This window comes from Mastomys coucha, unplaced genomic scaffold (genome assembly GCF_008632895.1).
Source record: "Mastomys coucha isolate ucsf_1 unplaced genomic scaffold, UCSF_Mcou_1 pScaffold23, whole genome shotgun sequence".
In the NCBI taxonomy this organism is placed as follows: domain Eukaryota; kingdom Metazoa; phylum Chordata; class Mammalia; order Rodentia; family Muridae; genus Mastomys; species Mastomys coucha.
Genome location: NW_022196906.1, coordinates 10,212,755 through 10,226,528, shown reverse-complemented (window position 1 = coordinate 10,226,528; position 13,774 = coordinate 10,212,755). Strand labels below are relative to the sequence as shown.

Below are 13,774 nucleotides of genomic sequence, written 5' to 3'. Positions count from 1 at the left end.
CTTTGTCTCCTGTTTCTAACCGAAATGTTGTATTTTTATTCCATGTTTTAAAATATTTTTTCCCAAAGCCTCCCTCCTGCCCCAGAATCATACAGGACACGTGGTGATAATCAGAACTTACAGCCACCCTCTTGATAGCTGTTTTCTTTGACTTTCCTTGCCAATGTTCAAGGTATCGCTGCAGGCTCCTAGACTGTAGCAACAGGGGAAGATCTCACATTTACTTTTTAATCTGGGATGGTGATCAAACACTGGGTAATTTCCTGTCGATTAGAGGGAAGCTACCCTACACCCACTGTCATTTGTAATTCCAGGGTAGAGTCTGAGGATAATGCTTTGTTTCAAGTGGAGAGTTCCAGAAGATAAAGTTAACGTAGCACTTGATAGGTGGGAGGTGATACAGCTCTATGTAAGGTCTGGTACTATGTTCTTTAAACCACACAGACATTACAGAGGGGACTTTAGCACACAGCATCCTAACACACAGCATCTGCCATTTGTTGCCCTTATTTTGGGTGGAGGATGTTTTGTAATACCTCTGACATCTGTGAGGGAATCCTGTAGCTTTTGTGTAAGTCTAATTTGAATTTGGCAGTTTCAGTCAAGTCTAAATAGAACTGGTCTCTATAGGTTCAAGGGAACTTTGATGTCCTTCTTGTGGCACAGTAACATTTCCCCTCTTTATCTATATCTTGTAGCCCTTCACCCTAACTCAACAGAGATCATGGCTGATTTCTTTGGCCTGACACTTCCGGTCTGAGCCATTTTTGTTCAATGATGAACCTTTGTCAGGGGAGTATTCCCATAGGAAGATACTAAATGGGAAAAAATAAATAAAAAGAAAAAAACGATGACTGCTCCTAGGTACGGTGAAGGAGAAGGTTTATTATAGATATGCAGGAAAGCAGAGACAGAGGCAGGAACATCTGGGAGAGTCTAGAGTGGACATGAACATGTGGGGAGAGGGTAAGAGAGAGAGGGGAGAGAGGGTAACCAGGTGCAGCAGCTAGCATGCCCAGAAGTACAAAGAGAGATGGTAACCAAACTGGTTGGATTATTTAGAGAAGGTGAGACTAACCCCATCTGCTGGAGAGATTTAAGGTAGGAGTGGGGTATACCAGCCAGGAAAGCCTCTTAACAGGTGAGGGCTGAGGGAGTGCAGAAGACCTTGATGGCCAGGTCTGCTCTGATATGTTAAATAGGTATCTCTGCCATTTGTCTGGGGGGGCGGGTTCAAAATCTAATAGATACCAGTCAACATACAGTCTGTCAATTTTAAACACTGTCAACTGGTGCATAGCCAAAAGCTTTTGATTGAAAAATATTTTGTTTGGTGAATTTTATACAAACACAGAAATCCATCTTTCTAGACCTTTCACACACATTTCTCAGGTAATTGTCTTAGTGCTCTGTGGATTAGGTGTCCCATTTCTGTTTACATCCACACCTTCGGAAGGGGGCAGATATGATGAGAAATTTGTTGGCTGCGTAGAAGTCATACCATCACTTAATGACAGTTAGATCCTGATCAGAGCATGTCCCCACATTTTATAACATGATGTCATCTGGTAATTATCGAGAGAATATAGATGAAAGTGTCAGAAACTGGTCATCAGTCACTGTATTAAGGAATTCAGACTCTGGCCACTTCGGAGAAGTCTTACTTACAAGACACCGGAGTGTTCTTTTCTGAGGTTCTTCTGCCTCTGTGATTAGAAGCAATCTTGGGTGTGAGTGGTGGGCTGTAGGGACAGCCAGGATGTGAGGACAGATCTGCTTACACCCTCTAAGAACTTACTATTTTGCATTTAATTTACTTTCACTGCATGACTTGTAAAATGAATTCTAAACTTTACATGTGTTTACTCATTTAATTAGTTTCCTCAACATCTATATTGTATTTTTCTACTTATGTTATTATTTTAGCAAGTATTCTTAATAAATCTGTGTGGCCTTCTTTGTGCTCTGTCCCCTTCAACCTGAGACAGTTACTGTTGACCTTTGATGCCTAGTCAGCATATTAAAATAGAAATTGATGCATGCTAAGGTTAATGGCTGTTGCTGGTGCATGAAATTTGCCCCAGAAAATTGTCATGGAACTCCAAAGGGTGGAACAACCAAGAAGGCAGAAAAGAAACAGAGAAAAATCGCCACATGGCATGAGCTGCCCCGAGAACTTTATTCAGTTTTTGGGTGGTACCAGGTTTCTATCCACTTCATTACATCATACAAAGTCCAGCTTTCATTTTGGATGTTTCATGGGAAGAGGTTGTAGACAAAGACAGCAAATGTCTCCGTTACATATTGCCTTGCTTTGGCTGTCGTCTGTGTCCATTTGAGTCAGTCTGGACAGAAATCAAGTAGTGTTGCTTCTTGAGAATTGGCATCCTTTATCCAGTTGGGCCCTGGATAACTTGGAAAGCCAGTCAGTCAGTTGCATTGTGTTAGCGGACACAGTTCATGAAGTGTGGCTTCTCAGAAAAGTAATAGCCTAATGTTGCAAGAGCCTAAAACAGACCCTGAGACTTGGAAAGCACACATGCTGAAGGTTTCATGAAGAAATTGCTGATACTCAGACTTGGGTTGAGCTGAAGTCAAAACAGTGGGCTAATGGTGTCTTTCTGTGTTCACATTCTAGTCTGCATCAGCCAGCAGAGAACATACCTGTGCATATTATTGACCAGAATTTAAAAGTACCATTCACAATGAAAAGCCAAACTTGCTCAAGCTTCTTCTTCCTTTATAGATCATTTTCCAAATATTTGTATTGAACTGTAAAACATTAATTTGGGTTGAAATATGTAATTTAATTTGAGATCAGTGAAATCCATATTTAACATGATGTTATCTAATGGTATTTTTTTCTTCTAAGAATGAATTGGTGTTGGTGATGAATGCATCTGCATTGATTACAGCATTACTGTTCTAAAATGCTGACAAATATGATTAGGCTGATTTACAAGAACTTCAAAGGAGGAAATATGCCAGTGTTTCAAAATAGTGCCATCTGCTACTCACACACACTCAAGGCCTAATGTGCACTTTCCCTTAAATTTCTCAATTTTGGTCTCCCTGAAAACACTTCCAGGAAGTTTCCCCCTTATCAGAACAAAGTAGGAAGAGGTAATTTTTCTCAAGCCAGATGTGACAGAACACACATCAGCATTCAGAAATGAAACTTTTGCAGTGGATAATAGTGTAATTGGTTTTGCCAGCAGCAGAATGTACAATCCTATTAGAAATGGAGAAAAGAAAGTGTCACCTTAATTTACCTCCAGGCATTAGAGCAATAACTTGAGGTGCCTGGGGCTACCCGTGTAAAGATACTTTAATCACATGGTAAAAAACATTTTTAGTCTACTGCCAGCATTCGATGAGGGACAGCTCCCCTAAGTTAATAAAAAGAAATCCATCCAGCTTCTACCCTGACAATCGTGACATGCTGTTTTTAATCTTTGTCAACATTGAATCTGTGGAAGACATTTAATGGGTTAAGGTGAGAGCACCCCACACCCTTTATGTCCCCCGTGTTTATTGCAGAAAATTAGCTGATGGCTGTCCTAGGAGATGGATAGGTCACAAGAAAGAAGTATTCTGGAACTGAGGGAAGCCAGACTTTCATCCGGACACCTTCAGATGGAAGTTGCTTTCTGTTGTCTGGTACCTCAGGGACCAAATTCATTATAGTAACCATCAAACTAGGAAGTCTTCAGCTGAAGGTATTCCTTATGTCTGCTCCCTGGCTGTATGGGGGATGTGATCTTTAATTAGTTCAGGTTGTAAAATATTGCAGGGAATTTCCCAGCACCCTTTGCTTTGTCTCCAGGTCAGCTAATGCAATTGTTTTTAATTGTGGTTGAGCTATTGTCTTTGACTAGATTTCCTAGAGTGCCCTTTGCCAATTAATGGTAATATGCTACTGGGAAATCATGAAGCTTGTAGAAAGCTGTAAATAGAAAATCCCTAATAGGTTTCCTGCTAATAGTGATGCAGAGTCAGAGCCCTAATGCCATTAAATGGCAGTATTCATGTGTAAAACCTAGCAACATTCAGGAATCTAGAAGTCAGCTGAGCCCGGACTGGATGTATGCATTTGAACACATGCTTACACAGACTTGCTTCCAGTCTCTCCCCCACCCTCCTCTGACTTTTCACTGAGTTCTTTTTTAATATATATTTCCATTTTCTGTTAGCTCTATGATGGATTGAGTTCAAGGAAGTGACATGAGCATGCTGTTGCCTTTGAACCTGTACTTCAGACACACTGTGTTTTATCTTCTTCCCGCTTCTTGACTTGTCATCAGTTCTACCAGTGAAATTTGACATGTGCAAATTAATAATCATTCAGTCCAAATGAGTAGGGTGACCTCTGGGCCCACATGATGTCCTCAGAAGAAAGGAAGGCATCACTCATAGTCTCAGAGAGCTTTCAGTTTAATGAGAGAATAAAGTATCTCCTCACTACGTCTGTTAAATGTGTGTGTACACGTGTGTGTGCATATGTGTATATAATTCTACCTATTCCTCATAGGCTGAGGACTTACAATTATTTAGTGTAACTACATCCATTCTGTATCAGCATGGGATAGGCTAGAGAGAAGAATGGTTACTTTTGTGAAAGACTTAATTATAAGTTGGAATGGCCCCTAGTTTAGAAACAGAGACCAAAAGCAAATCAAGAACATATTGCCAAATAACAGAAAGACTCTCGGTGCATAAATGCAGGGTAGAGAGACAGCCTGTCAGTTTGTTTGACAAACACTGTGATGTTTCTATGGCTAGGGACAAAGCTGAGGGAGGAGGCAGTTTGTTCCTTAGAAGTCTCCTTGGATAGTGATGGACAGGTGCAGACTTCCGTCTCTGCCATTCAGTCATGATGATAGGATTTAAGAAGGGTTTAATATTTGATTCTTGGGTTTTAGGAAAATGCAAGGTTGCAATATGTATTCTGCCTTACAAAAACAGTAAAAATTTTACAATAATCATATAAACATCAATGATGACTAATAGATAAAGTGTTAATTACAGACTGGAGACCACCCTAAACACTGAGCACAGTATACAGTGTTTCTTACCATTGTTGTGAGAGGTAGATTAAATATACCATGTCCTCAAATCTGTAGCTGTTATAATGTGACATCTGCACATTATAGACAAAGGAAGTGATCTTCAGAGATGCCACTTATTCTGCAGAAGGACATCACTAACAAAGGATAAAGAAAAAGTGTAGGCTTCCAGCACAACGCTTAATGTGCCATTTCTAGACCATGTCTGTGCTACTTCTTCCTCTCTCACACATGCATTTTATCAAGCATAGATGACTTGGTATTACATGCAGACTTGCCAGGCAGTGGTGACGCACGCCTTTAATCCCAACACTTGGGAAGCAGAGGCGAGCAGATTTCTGAGTTCAAGGCCAGACTGGTCCACAGAGTGAGTTCCAGAACAGCCAGGGCTACACAGAGAAACCCTGTCTCGAAAAAACAAAGCAAACAAACAAACAAAAAACCTACAGACATTCTAATTTTCCATTTTATCATATTTAATTTTTAACATCCCAAGTCAAGTTGGGGGGATGGCTTAGTGATAAAAGTGATTGCCTTGCAAATATGAGCACCTGGGTTCATGTACACACACACAGACACACAAAGACACACACACAAACACACACACACACACACACAAGGATAAAACTGTCACAGTGCGGAGATTCCACAGCTTATGAGCTGATTACTACTAATTATGAGTAAAATCCACGAGCACTGGTTGCTTTTGTTCCTGTGAAAATAAAGTGTTCCCTGCCCATCTGCTGGATTCAATTCTCATAAACATAGAAGGACTTGCTTCCGATTCCTTTGAGATGGTACCCTGATGTGCCATCATCTCACAGTGGCAAAGGTTACAGTGAAGGAGAGGGACAGTACATGAATCACATTATCCAAATGAATTACTGCTGTCATCTGAACTCAGAGAGATAGGCTGTTCCAAATGGGAGTCCTAAGTGACTTGTGCTTGTCCATTGGGGGTTGTAAATTATTATGTAATGGAAGCTAAATCATTGTAGTTTTTCATTTTAGAACAATTGTGACTGTCGGATCCAGATCCCTCTCTAAAGGCAAGTTGGGCCATGGAAAGCAGAGTGCAAGCCAACCAACCACACAGATCCTCCCAGGAGCCAGGCTTCTGGGGAGGTCAGTGCACAGCTAAAGCAGAGGAAGGGGCACAGACTTCATTCCATGATTATTGTTATATATTATGCCACTCAGTGGTTTTGGATGGTTCCCAGCTGTCACCAAGCCTGCCTGACTTGTTAACCAGCCTTTGAAGCCTCTCTGGTCTGTGCTTGCTATTTCAGTGTGATAGCCGAAACAGAAAACAAGGCATTTCTGAGGCCTTTGGTTGTGAACAACTGTTAGTTAGGGGTTTAATATTGTTTCTCTGCAGGAAAGCACACAAATGGGCAATTAAGCCTAGTCATTAAAATAAAGTATTTTTATAGCTGATTCAAAAATCCTGTGTTGGCCATGTCTTTGAAGCAGTTAATTGTTATTAATAAATATATTTCACATGTGCCTCCCTTGCTCACCATCCTTGCTGGAAGAAGTGTTTGTAGTAGGTTTTATGGTCTTCCTGACAAGGTTTTCTGCTCTTTACCTGCTGCTGTGGTCTCTGGCAAAGTGCTGCTGTGCAGGGCAGTGGTTTAGGAATGGCTCTTCTCACTGTCGGGATCAAAATACAGACAGGAATAGGGAAGAAAGAAAGTGAGTTGTACACTGTTCCCCTTAAGAAACTTATGGATGAACAGAAAGAAAATTGAAGGATTAAGCACTACATGTCACAAAATTGCAGCTATAAATACAGTGGAAAATAAGAGGTCATCGCTGCTTGGGGATTTGTTTTGTAAGAGTGTTTGTACGTTGAGGAGAAAGAGAGATTGTGCGCATGTTACAGGAAGGCTGAATTACAATTCTCTAGGTGAATTGCAATGTGGTAACTTAGGGGAAAGAATTCAGGAAGTTTTATTGTACATGGAGTACCTAGGAGGATGGACCCTGACCCGGGGGAGATGGGGGTCCAGGGTGGCAATCTCAGTAGGTGGCACCCCATTTGCTGCTTCCTTTCAAGGGACTCAGAAGCTGTTGAACTGGTTGGGCTGTATCCAAGCCAGATGTTTCTAGGTAACAACTGGGCTGCTAGGACATACCTGGAAAGAATACCACCAACTGGTGGTTCCTCTGTGAGAGTTCTTGAGTCATCTCATCACAACCTGGGTGTCTATGAGACTTTCTGATCATGGTCTTTGGCCATGCTACAGAGGCATGTTGGAGGACCACAGGCCAAACAAGCATGGTATTTTACTTTTTATATGTATCACTGGACTCTCTAGGGTGTCTCTGTAGTGGAGGGGTCTCACAGGTCTACATGTGTTGTGTTTGAGTGGTTGATGCACAGCTTGCACCAACCGGTGTGGAGCTGAGATTTTCGCATCTGTGCCCCTACTATTTTAATTAGACCTTGCTTTTAGCAGCTCTTTCTGTTGCTGCTCTCCTGGGATAACTAGGTGTGTTCTTTTGCTGTACAGCCTATTGCCACATGTTGCACACTGTTAATGGGTATGACAAAGGATGAGAATTCTCTGCTATGTTCTCCCTGTGTGTCAGGAGCCAGGGGGGCATCTAGAGATAAAAACAGCACACACTCACTCAAGCCTAATTTATGATTTGGATACTATATACAATATCTGTCAGGCAATCTGTATGTGTAAAATTTGTGCTGAAAAACACAGGTAAGGTCTGATATGCCCTGGGCCGTAGTACCAGCCAGTTAATGGAGGATAGCTATTATTAAGGCTGTGAATAAACCTGTTCCCTGGAAAGACAGGACAGTACTTCCATGGGAGCTGAGAAGACATTAAATGTAGAGCAGGCAGCTGGTCTGACCCCATCCCAAACAGCTGCCTGTGTTACATGCTGGGGAGAGGACTCATCCTCAGAGCATGGTGGCACGTGATTGTAACTCTTGTGCTGGGGAGGTGGAAACCAGAGGATCACTGGGATTTCACTGGCCAAGAAATGTAGTCTAGAGAAACAGACCATTTCAAAAAGCAAGATAAAAGGTACATGAGGAATAATACTTGAGGTTAAAAGAGGTACATTTATTCCCACGTATAATTATGCACACAGATATACATATGTGTATGTATATATATACATACACACATACTTCATACACATACACACTCACACACTCATTTCACATACATTCTTTCACACACTCACATATACTTCACACACACATACACAATCACACACTCCACATACACTCACACACAGTCACACACACACACACAATTTCCCATGTGACCTATGCTTAGAGCCGTCTTCTGCAACTCTGGGATTACCCACGTATCCTGCAGGGTCCCCTTCCCACTCTTAAGGAGCTCCCTGGACTTTACCTATGTTTAGTTCTGAACATTGTGAGTACAAGGAAGAAGGTATATGTAGCAACAGCTGGAAGAACCTTGGTTCTCATTTCTAGATACCTTCTCTTACTTCTCTGTGACTCAAGCTAGCTAAAGAATACTCTATATTTAACTTATAGCTGCACATGTGGAGTGGAGGTCCCCAACTCCAGGGTCTTGTCCTACTTTGTCCTACTCCTGTAAGCAAGCTTCTCTCTCTCTCTCTCTCTCTCTCTCTCTCTCTCTCTCTCTCTCTCTCTCTTTCTCTCTCTCATGCCAGGTGCCTTACTAATACTGTAAACACATTGACTCTCACTAGGATCAGAACCCTTTAGCTGTATTAAACAGGACTCCTTACAGACACAATACCAAGACAAAGCCAGGGCAGTTTGCATATGATCTTGTAGTTTGACACTAGCATTGTCGTTTTTAAAAATCTTAGACTATTTATTTCTGCTTTTATATGTATTATTTGCTTAGCATTTTATGTAGTTCCTGAAATGTCTTTATAAAGGGATGAAAAATCAACATTCTTTTTCATGTACCTGCTTTGTAAGTACAAGGAGATTTGCTCACAGATCTCAGTCATTTGCTCAAAAAATGCCATTACCCTGTATTGTTACTTAAATATGTTGTGATCTTGAAGTAATTTAAATATAGAAATATTTTAAGAGATTATCTTATCTGCAGCCAAAGTTATTATGGTAACAAAGTAGTACTAAAATAGCCTTCTTTTCTCTCCCGTCCTTTCCCTTCCCAATCAAAGTCAGCATCTAGGTACTTAACAAATACACAAGCTGACATCAGAGAGTTCTGTTATAGGGATCAGAGAACTCCTTTGTTCGTTCTCGTAGTATACTCTAGCACTGTATTTATCTGGGTCTCCTCAGTGCCTCTGGTGCTGTCCATAGCCCAAGTGGGCACATTTTATCTCAATTAGAAGCAGAAGAAGAATGCAAGGCGGGGGAATGTCAGAGGCTACAGCCATTTAATGGGATGGAATTCAAGTGAAAATTGGAAAACAATCCAAGGCATCTTTAGACAAGGAGAACTGGGGAAACTCAATTAGGAAAACCATAGACTTTCTTCCTCTGGGGACTTAGTTTCTTTATGCTGCTGTAGTGGTCTATCTGGTTATAAATAAGTAGAGAAGCAAAGAGTTTATTGTTTCCAGTGTAAAGAAAGGTAAGTTGATGATCACCGTTATTCACATATTCCAACACCTTTGCATATGTGCACTCCCTATGATCTTATCAACCAAAGCTGATCATAGGCATATGACATTGTGATTCACCATCATTGCTCACAGAAAAAAAGCAATTTGGTAAGGTTCAACATGAATAAAAGAGAAGTTTTGTGAATATTTTCCCATGGCAAGCTTCAGTAAGCATGTCATGATAGATATAGATGGGGCTTGTTATGTCCCAGCTTATGAACCAGGGGAGCAGCTCCATACTCAGACCTGATCCATCTTGCTTTGTAGCACATTTCACATTTTTGGCATCTAGAGTGTGTTTGACCTGGGAAATAAATCCAGTTATTTGTTAAGTAGTCTTTGCATGGTGTGTGCAGCTAATGTGACACCTGGGTTACCCCAGTAAACAACAAAGCACTATGCAAGTCAGAAGGCATTCTCTTGAGGAAAGAGCATTGTAGTGTCTGCTTCTGCTATTTTCTTGGGAGGTTATTTGAGGCTGTTACTCCTTCTGGGATTCTAAGTATGAAATTCGGATCTGTGAGGATATACCTTTGCTTGCAGCTTTCTTATCTCATAGGAAAGACGTAGAAAATTCTCCCCAAAAGAATAAGAGTGGCATTTTTTTGTGATCTGGGGGTCAGGAGTCCACCTCAGAGTAGCTACTGAATTCATCTCAGCCCAGGGAATCTTTTAAGAGAAAAGGCTTTTCTAAGCAGAACTGGAATTCCCAGGCTACATGATAGTCGACCCAAACATGTTTTGCTGAGTTAGAGAATTGCAGACCTGTAGTAAATCAGTCTAGAAATTGGATGAAGATATAGCTAATACAGACAGCTCATTGCATGAAGGCATTCTCAACTCAAAAGCCAAAGGTTATGTTCTGACATTTCATTTAAAACCTCCATAATTTTCAACCCTGAAGATATTGTGCCATGGACATCCTTTGACTTAATTAAAACTATACCCCTTACAACTTGTAACAAAACTACCAATATCATCTTTGACAATCATGCTTTATGTTACCAAAACTAGTACATTTTTCACTGAGTTAAATTATTAAAATTGAGAAAGAAATGATTCAAAGGCAGAGAAGATGGCTCTGTGGCTTAAAGTGCTACTGTTCTTACAGAGAACACCCAGCCCCCACAGCAGGTAGTTCACAACCACCTGTAAACTCCAGTTCCAGGGCATCTGAATCCCTCTGGATGGCACTGGCACCCACACATGTAAATGCCTGCAAGCACACTCACATACACCTAAGTAAAAACAGTCATTATATTTTTAAGATGAAAAGAATGATTTCAAGGCTCCGACAGATAAGTTTGTTATCACTCTGGGTGACATATTGCAGTATATTTTAATCTTTCTATTTCCCCTAATAAATATTACTCATGATATAAAGATCAAGATTTCTGGTAGAATTCTTAAAGTATCTACTCCTGATATATGCTTTCTGGAAGATAATAGGCCAAGTACATTTAACAATGCACATAACTTGGCAACCTGCTTCTCTTTCTTCACTAATACTTATGTACACATGCTAGGTATTGGAATATGTGCTTGTAATCCCAGAACTGCGGTAAACAAGACAGGTTTCCATGGGACTCGCTATCCAGCCAAACTGGAAATTCTCAGGCCAATGAGAGATTCTGTCTCAAAAACAAAACAAAACAAAACAAAACAAAACAAAACAAAGCAGTGAAATGTTTGCTAGTGCACTTCGGGAACACAGACACAAACACACAAATACACATGCTTTAGTCTCACAAATTGAACCCAAGAAATTATTTTAAGAATTGAGACATATATATGTAAGAACACTTTTCTTAGTATGAGTTTTATTATTGAAAGTGTACTTCTTATAAAAAGAGTGGCATCTCAATTGAATCTTGTCTTATGCATACATTGGTCTCTGTCTCTGGCACTGTGACAGATTCTTGGTGGTAAGTAACTGTGTAGCTGAGGCTCCAACATCAACCACTGCATCTCCTTTGAATATTCCACCTGTTCTGATAGGCACTCATCATTAGCTATTCCAACCTGTGTCTTCGTCAATGCTCTCCTCCTTCCCAGTGGCAACACTCAATGCACACCTTTGCAAGGACTTCGGGTCCAATGGTACACCTAACTTTGACAAAAACCCAGTAAGGCAGTAGATTAGAGAGGACGGAAGGGATAGAGGGTTAGGCTTTCTGTGGGACTGGTCTCTGAAGCGCTTATAGTCGCCTTCTGAAGTTTGATGATTTAATGAGTCCTAGGAGCATCCTGACTCATTTTGAAATGTCCTAAGCTTGGCCCTAGTTTCCCATAAAGTCCCATTGTTGCTCACAACTCTGTCCCCAAGATAAATTTGTGTAGCTTAGCTACTGGGGTGATGGTTGTGGTGTGACATAAGAAAGCAGTTTCGTCTCTTCGATGTCTCTGTCTGTTCCTTGTTTTTCTATTTGGCTCTTGTTTCAACTATAAAATAAGAAAGCCAGGAGAAAGCAGCTTAGGCAAATTTTTGCACTGAGTTTAAAATGATTGCCCATGAGTCTTCTCAGAGTGGTTATGGCTTTATGTAGAGCCCTCAGTTAAGTCCTCGTGTGTTGTTGATATGGTTTCTTCCCTGACTGCTGCAGAATAGCCATGACATTTGATTTCTCAGGAAAACAGTGTGGTGCAGGCTTATGTGTTTGCAGGTAAAACATTTTCCATTCTAACAGACAAGAAAACATTTGGTCTATTTCATTCCTGTAATAAGTAGATAAAAGTATTTACCTGAGAATAGTGTTTGTTTTGTATGAAATCAATTCAGCATCAATCAAATAGAGAGATTAGCTTGCAAGATGGGACTTCAATTTGACTCTTGACCCCACTGTCTTTTCATTCCTCCATCATTTTGTCTCTTGTGTAGATGTGATGTTGTGTGTGTATGTGTGTATGTGTGTGCAACCTACCCTCATTCCTTTACATATTCTATGTTCTTGTGGAAGGACTATGTGTACACACATACAAGCACATACGGATCTTACGCATCCATCTAAGAAATTCAAATAGAATGTAATTATGTTTTACTGATAAAAGAACTATTCAGTTGAGTTCTTCAGAAAATCATTTCCTTATGTAAAGAGTGACATCTCAATTTAATCTCATATTATGCATATGTTAATCTTCTCCAATATGCCAAGAGTATTTGTGCTGCTCTCAGGAATTCAGGGTGACTCACTCCACTGCCTTCCTTTGCTAGAGCCATCATATACTCTGTGCTGTTTTTTCTAGGAGTCATCACTGCTGCTGACATTCTTGATCGAGAGACAACAGCATCGTACTGGCTGACAGTGTATGCCACAGACCGGGGCGTGGTCCCTCTCTATTCCACCATTGAGGTCTACATAGAAGTAGAAGATGTGAACGACAATGCCCCACTGACCTCAGAGCCCATCTATTATCCTGTTGTCATGGAAAATTCTCCAAAGGATGTGTCTGTCATTCAGATACAAGCTGAAGATCCTGACTCTGGTTCCAATGAAAAACTGACCTATAGGATTACAAGTGGAAACCCACAGAACTTTTTTGCCATCAATACCAAAACAGGTAAGGGCATGCTTGGCTGCTTTGAAATTGGCTGTCCATTTTGAGTGGGTTGCCTGGCCCTTGCTATACTGGCTTATCTATTTTATTGTCTAGAAAGCAGAATCTTTTTATCTGGGCATAGTTTTTGACAAGATGGATGTTTTTCTTGTCTACTCGGAGTGTTTTAATCTCACCTATCACTGAGGTGAAAGAATCAGATTCATCACAGGAGGTCTCAGGTTTGCCTCATTCACGGTAAAATGTGGTCCTGGACTCCTGAGATGGTCAGCTGCTTCCTCTCTTTCTTAAGAAGAGGATGACTAGCCTTTGCGGGGTACTTTATATGAGCTGGCATTGTAAGATCTCTACTCTTTCTTGCTTAGCTGAACTCCCAGCTTGCTATAAATGAACCTCTTAAAAGCTTAAACCTTAAGATTTCCTAGAGCTAGCACTAGGTTAACTGAGATTAGCTCATAGATTTGTTATCCCTATATTGTCCATCAGTGAAGTGTCAGTGTCCCAAAGAACTCTCCATGTCTGTATCTGAATCTTTACCAAAA

The 13,774-nt window shown here is 40.7% G+C and overlaps 1 protein-coding gene across 11 annotated transcripts in view; it reads left to right on the top strand.

Annotated features, from left to right (window-relative positions):
- Fat3 (FAT atypical cadherin 3) overlaps positions 1–13,774 on the top strand; it is a 591,431-nt gene that overhangs the window by 229,529 nt on the left and 348,128 nt on the right. For all 11 annotated transcript variants that reach the window (XM_031346174.1, XM_031346182.1, XM_031346176.1 and 8 more), the window contains exon 3: positions 12,921–13,235. In XM_031346174.1, the coding sequence (XP_031202034.1) occupies positions 12,921–13,235 (315 nt within the window). The remainder of the gene's footprint in view (positions 1–12,920; positions 13,236–13,774) is intronic.